The 11,834-nt window shown below is 48.9% G+C and overlaps 1 protein-coding gene across 2 annotated transcripts; it reads right to left on the bottom strand.

Annotated features, from left to right (window-relative positions):
* Positions 1-1,566: 1,566 nt before the first annotated feature.
* Positions 1,567-11,325, bottom strand: CCDC106 (coiled-coil domain containing 106). 2 transcript variants are annotated; one of them, XM_083707730.1, is made up of 7 exons: positions 10,969-11,325; positions 8,125-8,200; positions 7,268-7,370; positions 6,838-6,960; positions 5,907-6,083; positions 5,180-5,380; positions 1,567-3,415 (listed from the first exon to the last, which is right to left on the bottom strand). In XM_083707730.1, exons 3-7 carry the CDS (start codon positions 7,332-7,334, stop codon positions 3,003-3,005), a joined length of 981 nt encoding a protein of 326 aa, XP_083563856.1. In that variant the 5' UTR covers positions 7,335-7,370; positions 8,125-8,200; positions 10,969-11,325; the 3' UTR covers positions 1,567-3,002. The 2 variants fall into 2 exon arrangements, with proteins under 2 accessions (XP_083563856.1, XP_083563857.1); XM_083707731.1 differs by lacking the exon at positions 10,969-11,325 and adding an exon at positions 10,310-10,428.
* Between the last annotated feature and the right edge of the window lie 509 nt (positions 11,326-11,834).

Below are 11,834 nucleotides of genomic sequence, written 5' to 3'. Positions count from 1 at the left end.
CCTATTCATACACAAATATGACCTTAAGATAGGATTTGCAAGCAAAAAGACAATGGGAAGTCTTTTCCCATTTGCCTCCCTTCCTGCAGAGGAATATTTGAGGTCATTGGGAGAGTCAAAATGGCTTCAGGATTGCTCTCCCATACCATTTCCGACACTTGGTTCATATATTTAGATATGTGTGCATTTATGAATATTCTATATATGAGACCTTAAAATTCTTCTAATAATGCCTATGGGGAACTCTTACAAACAGGACACGAGCACAGCAACAGTAGCAACATTCTCCCACCTAAATGAGGACTCCCAAAGGGAGTAGCCATCAGCTGCATAGTGGATGCACTGTAAAAGGGGGCAGGAAATTGTTTTCAAATTCTATGCCATGAGTCATAATTCACCCACAAGGCAGAGGTTAATATTCACTTCCATTCATACTGCTTTCCTATTCCTGTAGGAGAGACGGGCTCTCGGTTTTTTTTGTTTTACTTTATGCGTTTCACAATTTCAATGACTGCAACACTCATGGCTTGAGATATGACTGGCTTCCCCCTACAATGGCTGGAATACAACCACTTTTATTTTTTTAAGTCAGCTGCAACATTTGCCAAAGTATAGGTACACCCATGCCTTTCACTGGGCATGATCTAGATCAGTGGTTTCCAGAACCAGGATGTGCATATTCTGGGCTGCGCTCCTCTGTGAGTCAAAGCACCCAAAAACACGTGGCTTTGGGCACTGCATACTCATGCATTTTCAGACTTGGTTGATGGGTATATGCCATAGAACCCAGAGTGGGTTAGATGGACCCCCTGCGGGGTCTGCGTACCACCATTTGGGAACCGCTGTGAAGCTCTCCACACACCCCACTGAGGTTCTTTAACAGCACATTTTCCCTCCTGTTCCTCCAGTGGGGCTTTCATAGGAGAACTCCACACTAACAAAATGCTAAGTTCACCAAATATGAAGGAAATCCCTTTTCTGAATCAGGCACCTGTGTTTCTCTCCCACTTCCTTTGCTTTCTATTGCACATTTTTTTCCCACTTTCCAGAGAGTAGCACCACAGCTTCAAGATAACTTTAGCCAATGCTGTGGCAAGGGTAATTCATCGGACTTCTCCACGTCACTGGCATACATCTATTCCATCATGGAGCCCAAGGCAAAGTACATGTGGTTCTCAGGCAGTCAGCCATCCAGGCACAGCCCAGACCCAGACCTGCCTAGCTTCAGTAAAGTAGTGCTTTCCTGCATATTTTAGGCCACACCCTGGGACTATACCAAATTCTATACCAAATTCTACTGTGCCATTTAGTGTACATTTCACAATAATTATCTCATCCTCACACCAAAACTGAGGGCATGCCATTAATTTTACAAACTGGTAACAAACTGAGTAACACCCAACTTAACTCTGACTCCCAGATATTATACAGCTGAGGATTTGAATCGGTTGCCAACATCCAACACTTCATCCCCTTGTTCCAAGCCAGGAATATCCTAAACTAGCCACAAATTCACACATTTTTGTAGCAATTATACAAACATGAAAAATTAAAACCACACATTGCTGAGTTTTATTCAAAATGCTTTAATTTAAATCCTCTTAGTAAATTGTTGTCTTTTTACATTTTCCTTTTAAATTATTATTTTTTTAACACAGAGGAAAAAACTGGGTGATAAATTACAGGCACAGTGGAAACAGTCCATTAATTACACTGAATAAAGAGGAGACATCCCAAAGGAGCAGAGAACAAACAAAACCCTTGCTTGCACATAAGGTGGCAGCTTGAAGCCACAGAGGTGTTGGAGGACACACACAGTCTCTGTCTCAGAAAGCAAAAAAGGAAGTGCAAATGGCTTGCCACCAAACACAGCCCAGCTTCAGAACCTGGAACAGGACAACATGAAAGAGGGCAGGTGGTGTCCATGGCGGTAAAGAGATGCAAGGAAGTCTTGGGATGCGGGAATTTCTTTGGGAGACTATAGGGAATTATTTAGAGGCAGCCAAAGGCTGCAGTTCATTCCTCCAGGCTAAGGACTGTTATAGCAAAAAGGCAACAGGAAGAGAAAAGCTTAAGAAGGTGCCAGTAGCATTGGATGTAAAAGAAAGGAGAAAGGAAGTGGCCAAAAGGCAAGACCACTGCAGCCTGTTCAGCAATCGCCCTCCAGTTCTAGTCTTGCTTCACAGCAGGCTGGAAAGGGGAGGGGAGCAGTGAGGTGAGTAAATCCATTGCCTACACTAACTTCTTAAGGAGACAGGCATTGTCTTCAGGGGAAGGCCAAGCCATCTTGAGCATCCCTGCCCCAAGTTCTGGAGCTGTTAAAGCAAAGCTCGCAAACACACACACTTACCTACGGCAAACACAACTGGCCTCCGAACAACAAGGCAGGGAAATTTCTGCCAATGTTTATTCAGCCCTTTGGGGCTGCTGACGTGCCACAAATAAGCAGTACAGGATGTAGGGGAGTGTTGTGTAAGAAAAATGTGTCACCTCGTTGCTTATTTGCAAGGCAGCAGACACCGTCCGTCTCTGATGAATGCCTTGGCGTTCCTATAGGTGTTACTGTACCTGCACAGCCAGTCTGAAGCAACCTCTCCGCCACAGCACCTTGCCTATGAATGGGATGTACTCTTTCCCACTAACCTGCTCCCCCGCTACTCCCACTGGGCAGTCATTTTGCCAGTTCTTAAGATGGAAGCAAATGGAGTGAATTTAATCCAGTTCATCTCTCCATAGCCTTTAACCACCTGACATATAAACAGGAGCGCCTGGTCAGATGATGCTTCCCAAAGAGATGATTGTGCCAGGATAAAAGCATCCCACTTGCCTTACAAAGGCAGAGCTTGCCTTTAGCACTAGAAACTGCAGGAAAGGGTGAAGGGGGCTGACAAGGAAGGCAGAAGAGCCCCAGGGGAGCACAGCAGGAGCTTCCTCAATAACTAGACGGAAATAAGAGAGTGGAGGGCTGTCAAAGTGGGTTCAGGCAAAGCCAGGAGGCGGAATCATCGCTTAAAGCAGTCAGCAATGGGCGGAGGGGGCTTGGGTGGGGTAGTGGGCGAGGGTAAGGAATTGCTGGCCGCCGGGCCCGGGGTGTCCGTTTTCCGCTTGAAGCGGTAGGTGATGGGCAGGAGGAGTTTGCTTTTCTTGAGCGCCTGGACCTTCTTGAGAGTCTCATCATCCAGAGCCATGAAGCATCGGCGGGAATACTCCAGCAGACGCTCCTTGGACGAGTCAAATTCGCCCACCTCCGCCACCTTTTCAGGGGCCACGATGAGGAGCTCAGCGATGGGCGTGGTCAAGGCCACAGTGTTACGGTCCACACGGTGGTGCTCAAAGGCCCGGCTCATGCTTTGCAGCTTCTGGAAAGTGTACAGAATCTTCTTGTAGCGGCACAGCACCCCATCCACATCTTTGACTGCACAGGGAGGGGTTGGGTTCAGAGGAGAGGGCCCCAGCAGCGACCAATAGAAAGGAGCGTGGGGGGGAAAGAACAAGAGAAAGGGTTGAGGAGGAGAAATGGGGAATCATGGCCACTCGTGAAAACACCAGAGAGTTGCGAGAGGCAGAAATCACAAGAAATGGGAAGGACCGACAGAAAGAGGCAGTAACCCAATGGAAGCAGAAATTTGGGGAGCAAAAATTAAAGGCAGGATAAATTAGAGTCAAATATACCAGCACCGGGGAAGGGGGAAGGAAAGGGAACAGCCCAGGGACCAAGCAAAAAAAAACAGTAAGTAAAACAAGCAGGTAATGCAGGTGTTGAACATTCAGGAGCAATATCCATAGATAAGAAAAGGAGGATATGCAGAGAGAAAGGATTAAAGGTGAGAGAAAGAAGAAGTGGAGAAGAAAAATGGAAGCAAGCGATCATGCGTGGCAGGCCAGCCGGTTGGTTTGCAACAGCAAGGGGGGAAAAGAGTGGTGCAGGATTAGGACAACAGGAGAGGAGGGTGGAGAAATGTGACAATTGAACAAGAAATGAAGAAAAAGAAGGAGAAAACATATTATTGCAGCAATTTATCAAGACTTGATGCTTTTGTAAAGGGGTGGGTGAGTCACAGGCCAGCGTTTCAAGAGGCATTCCTGTTTCTCCAAGGGTCAGGATTCCTCTCCTCACCTGCCTTGGGCTGCCAGAGGGAAAGGCTGGGTCAGAAGGCATGGCAGGCCCAGCCAGGCGACTAGTCCATGCAGAACTGCTCCCAGGAGGATCAGCTGGGAGTGGGGACCCAACGCACACTACCGTTTCCTCAATTTGAAACACAGAATCCCCATCTCAAGGGATGCTGCCTGAGGTGCTACATCTGGCCAGGGCTCCACCTGCAGCCCTGGTGTCTATGACAAGATTTGTGAGCTGAGGAAACAAAATTCCCCATGATTTGTCTTGCTGCTGTGACTCAGTGGGCTGGAGTCCCAGAAGCTCCCTTTCTCTTGTTCCTAACAGAACTCCTTTGCAGGGAAGGGAGGTATCCCAGGGGCATTTCCCTTCCCTACTTCCCTCTGGTGATGCTTCCGCCTCCATCATCTTCTTCCCAATCCTGTCACTATGGAGTGAACCACTAGATGTTACGACCGCCGCCAATATATGGCTATGGCTACCACTGTTTCTTCCTGGCCCCTTTCCTCAGCAAAAGTGTCTTCCACTCCTCAGGTGTTTCTCAAACCTTCGTCCCAGATGGGCTGTGCACTTTGTGAGCTTTCCTTCCTCCCCTTTTGAGCACCGCATTCTGAGCTGGTTGGTGAGCATGGGGGCGGGGCTGAATCCATGCCTACAGGGGATGCCTAGGGTCCAGTAATAGCCTGGTCATCGCTGTCTCTGAGCCAGTGGAACTGCTAAATGGGGGCACAGTAGTGGCATAATTTTGTGTGTTGGTGGAGGAAATTGTAATGAATTCTTATAAAGAAGGGCATCAGTGATTATATGCTGGAATAAGCTCTGTTCATATCTGTCACTTGGAAGAACATCTCTTTTCTGTATGGTGATCTATTATTTTAATGTATAATAGGTTGTGTGTTTTTTTTAAAGAAAGACATTCAAGTCTTAAGATCACCAGTCTCTGCTCACAGAAGGGAGTAAGAGCTTTCCCATTTCTGCCATGGAAGTGGGCGGGGACCCTCTGCCTTCAGCTCTGTAGGCTGAAACGGTGGTCCCTTACTTTGACACCCCCCCATTGCCACTCACCTCTCTGCCTCTCGCGGACCTTGGGCTTGGCAAAGCGCCGCCTATTGACCCCTCCTTTTTGCTTCTTGTGCTCTGCGGAGCCTCCTTCCTCGGGGCCTGCACTCATCCAGGAGCCCATACTGTCGTCGTCTGTCACATCCCCATTCCGGCTGTCAGACACCTCGGACCGCCGTGGGAGCTGCTTGCTGCGGCAGTGCTCATCTAGGGCGGAGGGGAAAGGGCAGGAAGCATCAGACCTTGCAGAGCCAGGCAGAGGCCCAGACCAGGTAGATAATGCGGGGGCCCCTCTGTCTGGGCCTGGACGCCTTTGCGCCTCCACGTTCGCCCCAGTGCATCCCCTGGGATTGTGAATATGCTGACCGAGGGGGCCATATGCCCCACCCCACTCTGTCTGGGCCTGCATCAGACAGAGAGGGAGACAGAAGCCCGCCATAGCACAGCTAGATTCAAGCTCCTCAAATCAGAGAACCCTCAAAAAAACACAGCCCTTGACTCTCTAACACAGGGACCTCCAACTGGAACTCAGTTCAGGCGCCATTGCCATTCTAAGAGAACGAGGGAGGGGTTCGTGGTGAGTTCTTTTTCTAGAAAAATAGCACTGCGTCCTACCAAGGTGCCTTGGCTGACATTCCCCTGGCCCTTCCTCCCAAGAGAATCCGAAAGGCGCCCCCTCCCAGCAAAGCACCACCCACTCAGCCTCCGGAGAACTCGAGAATTCTCAAGTTACCAGTATCCAGACGGGCGCAGGAGATGAACTTGTCTAGCTGGCAGCGCAGGAAGTCCCGTTCTTCCTCCAGGTCCTCGATTCGCTTCTGCAGCCAGGAGTTCCTCTCCAGGGCCATGTGCAGCTGAGTCCTCAAGCTGGTCACCAGGGTCAACGAGGGAGCTGGCATCTCCGGTGTCTCTGAGGGCAGCGCAGTCACGTCACGGCGGAAGTTCGACTTGCTCGAAATTACTTGCTTCCCCACTTCTCTTCAAACACCCAAAGGTCTCGCACCCAACTCTGCCCAAAAACCTTTTCTAACCCTTCTCGCCCTTCCTGTGAGAAGCAAACGGGGCAAGGGAGATTTGCACCTGCCTTATTGAAGCCATAGCCTTCTTTGCATCTAATACAGTGGTACCTCAGGTTACAGACGCTTCAGGTTACAGACTCCGCTAACCCAGAAATAGTACCTCGGGTTAAGAACTTTGCTTCAGGATGAGAGCAGAAATCGCGTGGCGGTGGCAACGGGAGGCCCCATTAGCTAAAGTGGTACCTCAGCTTAAGAACAGTTTCAGGCTAAGAATGGATCTCCAGAACGAATTAAGTTCTTAACCTGAGGTACCACTATACTTTGATTTTCATCAGGAGCAAATTAACACATACAGTAACTGATTTCTCTCCCCAACCATTCTTCTCAACCCATTTGAGTTTCACCTTCTTTAAGAAATTTAAAATGTTTGATTGCAGAAGACAACCGCTGCTGAGCTCTGCAGTGGGAACTGGAAAACAAGCAATCAGTGTCTACAACAAAATGTTGCAGTGTGGAACCTGCACACACCTACACTCCACAAACACCACTTTCTTTGGGTGCCGAGTCGCCCAACGAGATCTAACACACAGTTAAAGAGTATTCGTTCATATATTACTGACAGGAAGTGGGGGTATTTTTTCTCACCATCAAAATTCTGAGGAGGGCTCAGACCATAATACAACTGTTGCTGAGTTTGAGTCTGCGATTCCATTTGGTGCGGCTCATCCAAGGGTATGGCTATTTTATAAGCTTCATTGTCTTCCTTCACTGTAAATATCAACAGTAGGGGAATTGCGGGGGGAGGCAGGGAAACAAATGTAAGAGCCAAAGAATACTCACCTCCCCCCCTTTTGTAAGATCAACAGTTTCAAGGCAGACAAAAATATTACCGGACGTGACTTTGAGCTAAGTTCCCACTGAAATCAATGGCACACATGTTCCCATCAACTGAGCTATCCAGGATGGAACCTAAATCCAATCAATTTGGCCCACTACAAGGAGAGGGGCAGTTTCACCCGTCTCCCACCCTCAGGGCCTTTGAAACCCACCCCTCTCCCATCAGACATATACCGACCTGGCTTTGCTCCCGATCCACGACGTCCCCTAGTTGCCCGTTGGTGATGGTGGTTACTTTCAGTCATTGTCCTCCCTCCCCAGGTGGGACGGATGCTGCTAACCTAGAGAGCAGGAGAGGTGATCTAAATGGGCAGATCTGCCTGATATTCTGTCTTCCCTAAATTTTCCTAATGAGTGAACTCCAAAGCAGCCTCCCCTTGTACCCTGACAAGAATCCCCAGCCAAGGAGCCCCCTTTTTTGAAAATTTTTGCTCTTTTCAGAGAACACCGAAATACAGTCTTTCAGGTATGTCCTCCCATTCTATAAATGTATAATTCCAATAATGCACATTAACAGTAGGATGGGGGGGCGGGGATAAGGTGTAGCTCTTCCTAAAACATATTTGAATACCCAGTGCTTTTTTTCTAAAAAAATGTTTAGGGGTACTCTCATTTTGACTCAAGAAAATCACCATTTTATAGTTCAAATTGGGGGAAATAAATACAGTGAATGGGCAAAAGTACAAAGATTCACAAAATGTTTAGGGGTATGTGTACCCCTGCATTCCCCCAGAAAAAAGCACTGAGAATACCTGACAACAAACTAGGCTCTACGTCATGATGGGGAGGAAGAGGTTCCCATCCTGCCTGGTGCTGCCATACCAAATCCCCCCAGAAGCCGTCCCACCCCACCCCAACGATCCATTTTGATAGGTTACTTGGCACTGTAATGACATCAGTTGACTGACAGATGGGTGGCCCTGCCCACCTGTCAAAGTTGACCTATAGGCTGCAGGGATATAAAGATCTGACTCACCAGGTCAAAAAAGTTCCCAGGTACCCCCTATCTTGCCCTGTTTCCAAGAGGATATCTACCTGAGCCAGGGTGACTCTTGGGGATCCAAGATCTTCAACACAGCTATCTGTCCACTTAGGAAATAGCTCCAAATACCTGGATAGAGGCAAGACAGGGAAATTAATAGGTTAGGCCAGGAGATCCTACAGCAACAAAAGCAGGCAGGGGCACTGCAGTGGAGCGATGCCCCCTATGAAAAAGGAGGTGATCCCCAAAGCAGTTGCTTCCAGCAGTCCTGTAAAGGCACAGGGGTTGTAAGGCCTGCTCTCTTGCTCAGATAAACTTTTTTTCTCTCTCAACCCAGGTGAAACTCATGGATTCCGCTTTCACATGCATGTACATCACATCCCTTGATTACTCAAGCATCCGTCACCCAGAGTTGCAGTGGAAATTCAGTCTCTGATGGTGCTATATCTGTGATGGCTCCATTCATTAATGCAAGTTACTCCTTGATGTTTCAGTCGAGTCATGAGTGCACATGCTCACACTCATTCTCTGGTTTTCTAGAATTGGAACAGAGCAAACCACTGAAGGTCATTGCCTCCTCCCCTTTGAAGTATCTAAAGGTGTCAGAGGAGACCCTGCTCAAGCTCCCTGAAGTGTTATGTGCAACAATCCTTAAGGGGTGGAGGGGATGTGTCTAAGAGGGACCCACACACAAACTAGACTTGGACACAAGTACAAAAATTGTTTAGGGCTGGAAACCACATTTTCTTGTAGCTTAGCTATGCCTGCAAAGTTAATGGATTGTATGTGGGTGGACGTTTGGGGAATGGGGGAGAGATAGAACCCCGCTTCCATTCAGTTCAGTTCCCATGCTGCCACTAACTTCCACAAATGCACATACACACCTCTCTTGTCCAACCTCAGTCAACAATTCAATGCATATCTGTTAATAACAGACCATTATATAGGGATGGGATGCAATCTCTCATCAGATCCAGCCCCCAATATTTCAGCAGCTAGACTCTTAACCGGCTCCCAACACTGCAGAATGCATTCTCTATGTATTGCACTGATGCAGCTTACTTTTTATTTTAATGCAGTTGAATAACCAATTACTACTAATAATAAAAAAACACCGGATGTTGCAATCCTTTCTGTATGTTGATATATTATTGCATTTGCTACAGCATTTTCCCAAATGGATTAAAATGTGCAACTGGCAATACAACCAGTTATCAATAGATAGAAAGATGCATCTGTTGCAAGCTGCCTTGAGTTTCATATTTACATGGAAAGAGTGGCATAAATATAGAATAGAATCACAGAACTGTAGAGTTAGCAGGGACAGCAAGAGTCATCTGGTCCAACCGCCTGCAATGCAGGAATCTTTTTGCCCAAAGTCAGTGGCGTAGCATGGGGGGTGCAGGGGGGGCCGGCCGCACCGGGCGCAACATCTGGGGGGTAGGGTTAGGGGGCGCAAATCCACGGGTTAGGGGGCGCAAATTACTTTCCTTGCCCCGGGTGCTGACAACCCACGCTACGCCACTGCCCAAAGTGGGGCTCGAACCCACAACCCTGAGATTTAAAGTCTCATGTTCTACCAACTGAGCTATATGTTTTAATAAATAAAATAAATGCATTACTCAGATCTACAGCTACAGGGGCAGTGGGGGGCAGGGAGGTGGTTAACTGGTTTGTTTGTTTGTTTGTTTTGCCCTGGGTGAAGCCTCCAGAGGAGCTCCATTGAGGCTCCCAGCCTGTGTGTGTGTGTGTGTGTGTGTGTACGCAAATGCACATGGGGGTTTGCCAAAGTAGGTCATCAATCCAGGTGGATAAAGCCTAGTTGCTACTTGCAGGCTCCAGTTCTCTATTCCTTGGCTTGGCCCCTCCCTCCTTGTCACACAGACTCTAACATGCTTACCTAAAACCCAAAAAGCTCAGCTTCTGGAAACCAAAATCTGAAGCAAAAGCCAACTGACAAGTACCTCAACCAGTGGAGAGAAGGGAAGTCACAATATTCTTAGGGGTGCCAGGGAAGCAACCAGGGTGTTGTGTCCCTCCTTGCACCCTCTGGGACATTGCAATGCATTTGGGGGCACACCTCTTGAGATCCTGAGGTGCAGCTGTCTCAGCCGCAAAAGATCTTGGTCTGAGCCACCTCTTGGAGTCCTACAGGTGACTATCACCGCCTATCCAGGCCCCACACCTGCATGGCATTTGCCTTCCTTCCCCGCCAGTCATTGACCTTTGCCCACCTACCCGTTTCCTCATTGCCATTACTTGGTCCTTCAATGATGCCCAGACTTGCTCGCCTTCTCTCCGACTCCAAACCAACTGGCCACAGCAAGGCCTCTTTCTCTCTCTCTCTCTCTCTCTCTCCCCTCCTCCTCCTCCTCCTCCTCCTCCTCCTCCTCCTCCCGTTTCCCTGCATCCTACTAGAATCTCGCTAGTAACCAGATACAAGCTTCTCCCACGCAAACTCCCTACAGCAGGCCGGCGGCTCGAGACGACGTCAAGGAATTGCCTGGAATGGAGCGGGGTCTGTAACCCTCCCTCTCCGCCCCACCCGCTACCCCCCATCAAATCGGGCCTTTGGCAAAGAAAACCAGAGCCCACCACCACTCCAAAATGGCCCCGGCTGCTGCCCTGTGATGAAGGATTCCTCCCTCCCAGTCCCCCAATGTCGGTGGTGGCGACGCCCGCGCCAAGATTTTGGAGACGCCAAAGGACCCCCGTGCGCCCTCGGCGCTGCGCCCCGAGACTTGGAGAGCATTACGCACGGGATGCTTGGGGGGGGTCAGATCTCCAGAGAACCAGCAGCGGGGGTAGCGATGGGCAAGGATCAAGTCAAGGTGTGTGCAGGGAACCGAGACTATCTCTCACAACCCCCCGCTCCTGCCAGGACACGCAGTTCTTACCTTACTCTTGCAACCGCATCCACGCCGGAGCGTCCCAAACAACAGCTCCGGGCTGCAGCTGAGCAGGGGAGCGTCTGTAAAGTGCAGCTAGAGGAGGTGGCGAGGAAAAGGGAGTAGGAGGAGCGAGACAGCTTTGAAGTGGGGGGGGGGGCACGTCGCCAGCTGGAGGCAAAAAAAATAATCTAATAATTCACAGCAATCCCTTCGTTCCTGGAGGGCAGGCTTGAACGTCTAAATGAGCCATCACGGATGTAGCAGCACAGATGCACGCCGCGGATGTCTCCTAATAAGCGCAATACTTTGAATCTGCTCGAGCTGCCTAGCTTGCCAGAAATCAAGTGAAGCACGTGCACCTGTGAAACAGCCTCCGGGAGAAAATGTTGAGGCTAAATAGAGGGAATTATCTCCACAAGGCTCTCCCAACTCTTCTGGCCCTCTAACCAGCAATCAAACACGTAAATCACAATTGGCCTTGCTTACAAATCCAGTATTTTTTTTCTACCATGTGTAGTACTTTCTGTAAGCCTCAGAGGTTGCTCAGTCTACCATGCTGCCTTGGTCCAGCCTTGGAAAACGTTAAGTATCAAGGATGACAGGAACTCTAAGCATGTGCCAAGAGCCTTCCCCACACCACAGTTGCTGTTACACATGGGTGTAGCCAGGATTTATGTTAGTGGGGACAGGTTTTATGTGGGGGGGGGAGAACCTCAGTTACTTAAGGATTTTTATTTATTTATTTGCTTGATTTAGGGGGGCAGTTGCCCCCGCCAGCTGCGCCCTTGCTGTTACCCTGTTTTATCTCACATTAATAACAAAAAAAATTGAGCCAGATTTTCAGGAAAGAAAGATGTGACTTGCGGGTAGTG

The sequence above is a fragment of the Podarcis gaigeae genome, assembly GCF_964106915.1.
Source record: "Podarcis gaigeae genome assembly, chromosome: 13".
NCBI classification, from domain to species: domain Eukaryota; kingdom Metazoa; phylum Chordata; class Lepidosauria; order Squamata; family Lacertidae; genus Podarcis; species Podarcis gaigeae.
The sequence above is the reverse complement of the archived record's forward strand: the minus strand, read 5'-3'. Positions and strand labels throughout refer to the sequence as shown.

Excerpts from the sequence above, each read along its gene's own strand:
- CCDC106 (XM_083707730.1), bottom strand. The coding sequence starts at position 7,334 with ATGACTGAAAGTAACCACCATCACCAACGGGCAACTAGGGGACGTCGT. Across the intron at positions 5,381-5,906 it reads CTGCGCCCGTCTGGATACTG|ATGAGCACTGCCGCAGCAAG; the intron begins GTAACTTGAGAA and ends CCTCCGCCCTAG. Across the intron at positions 3,416-5,179 it reads GGTCCGCGAGAGGCAGAGAG|TCAAAGATGTGGATGGGGTG; the intron begins GTGAGTGGCAAT and ends CTCCCTGTGCAG.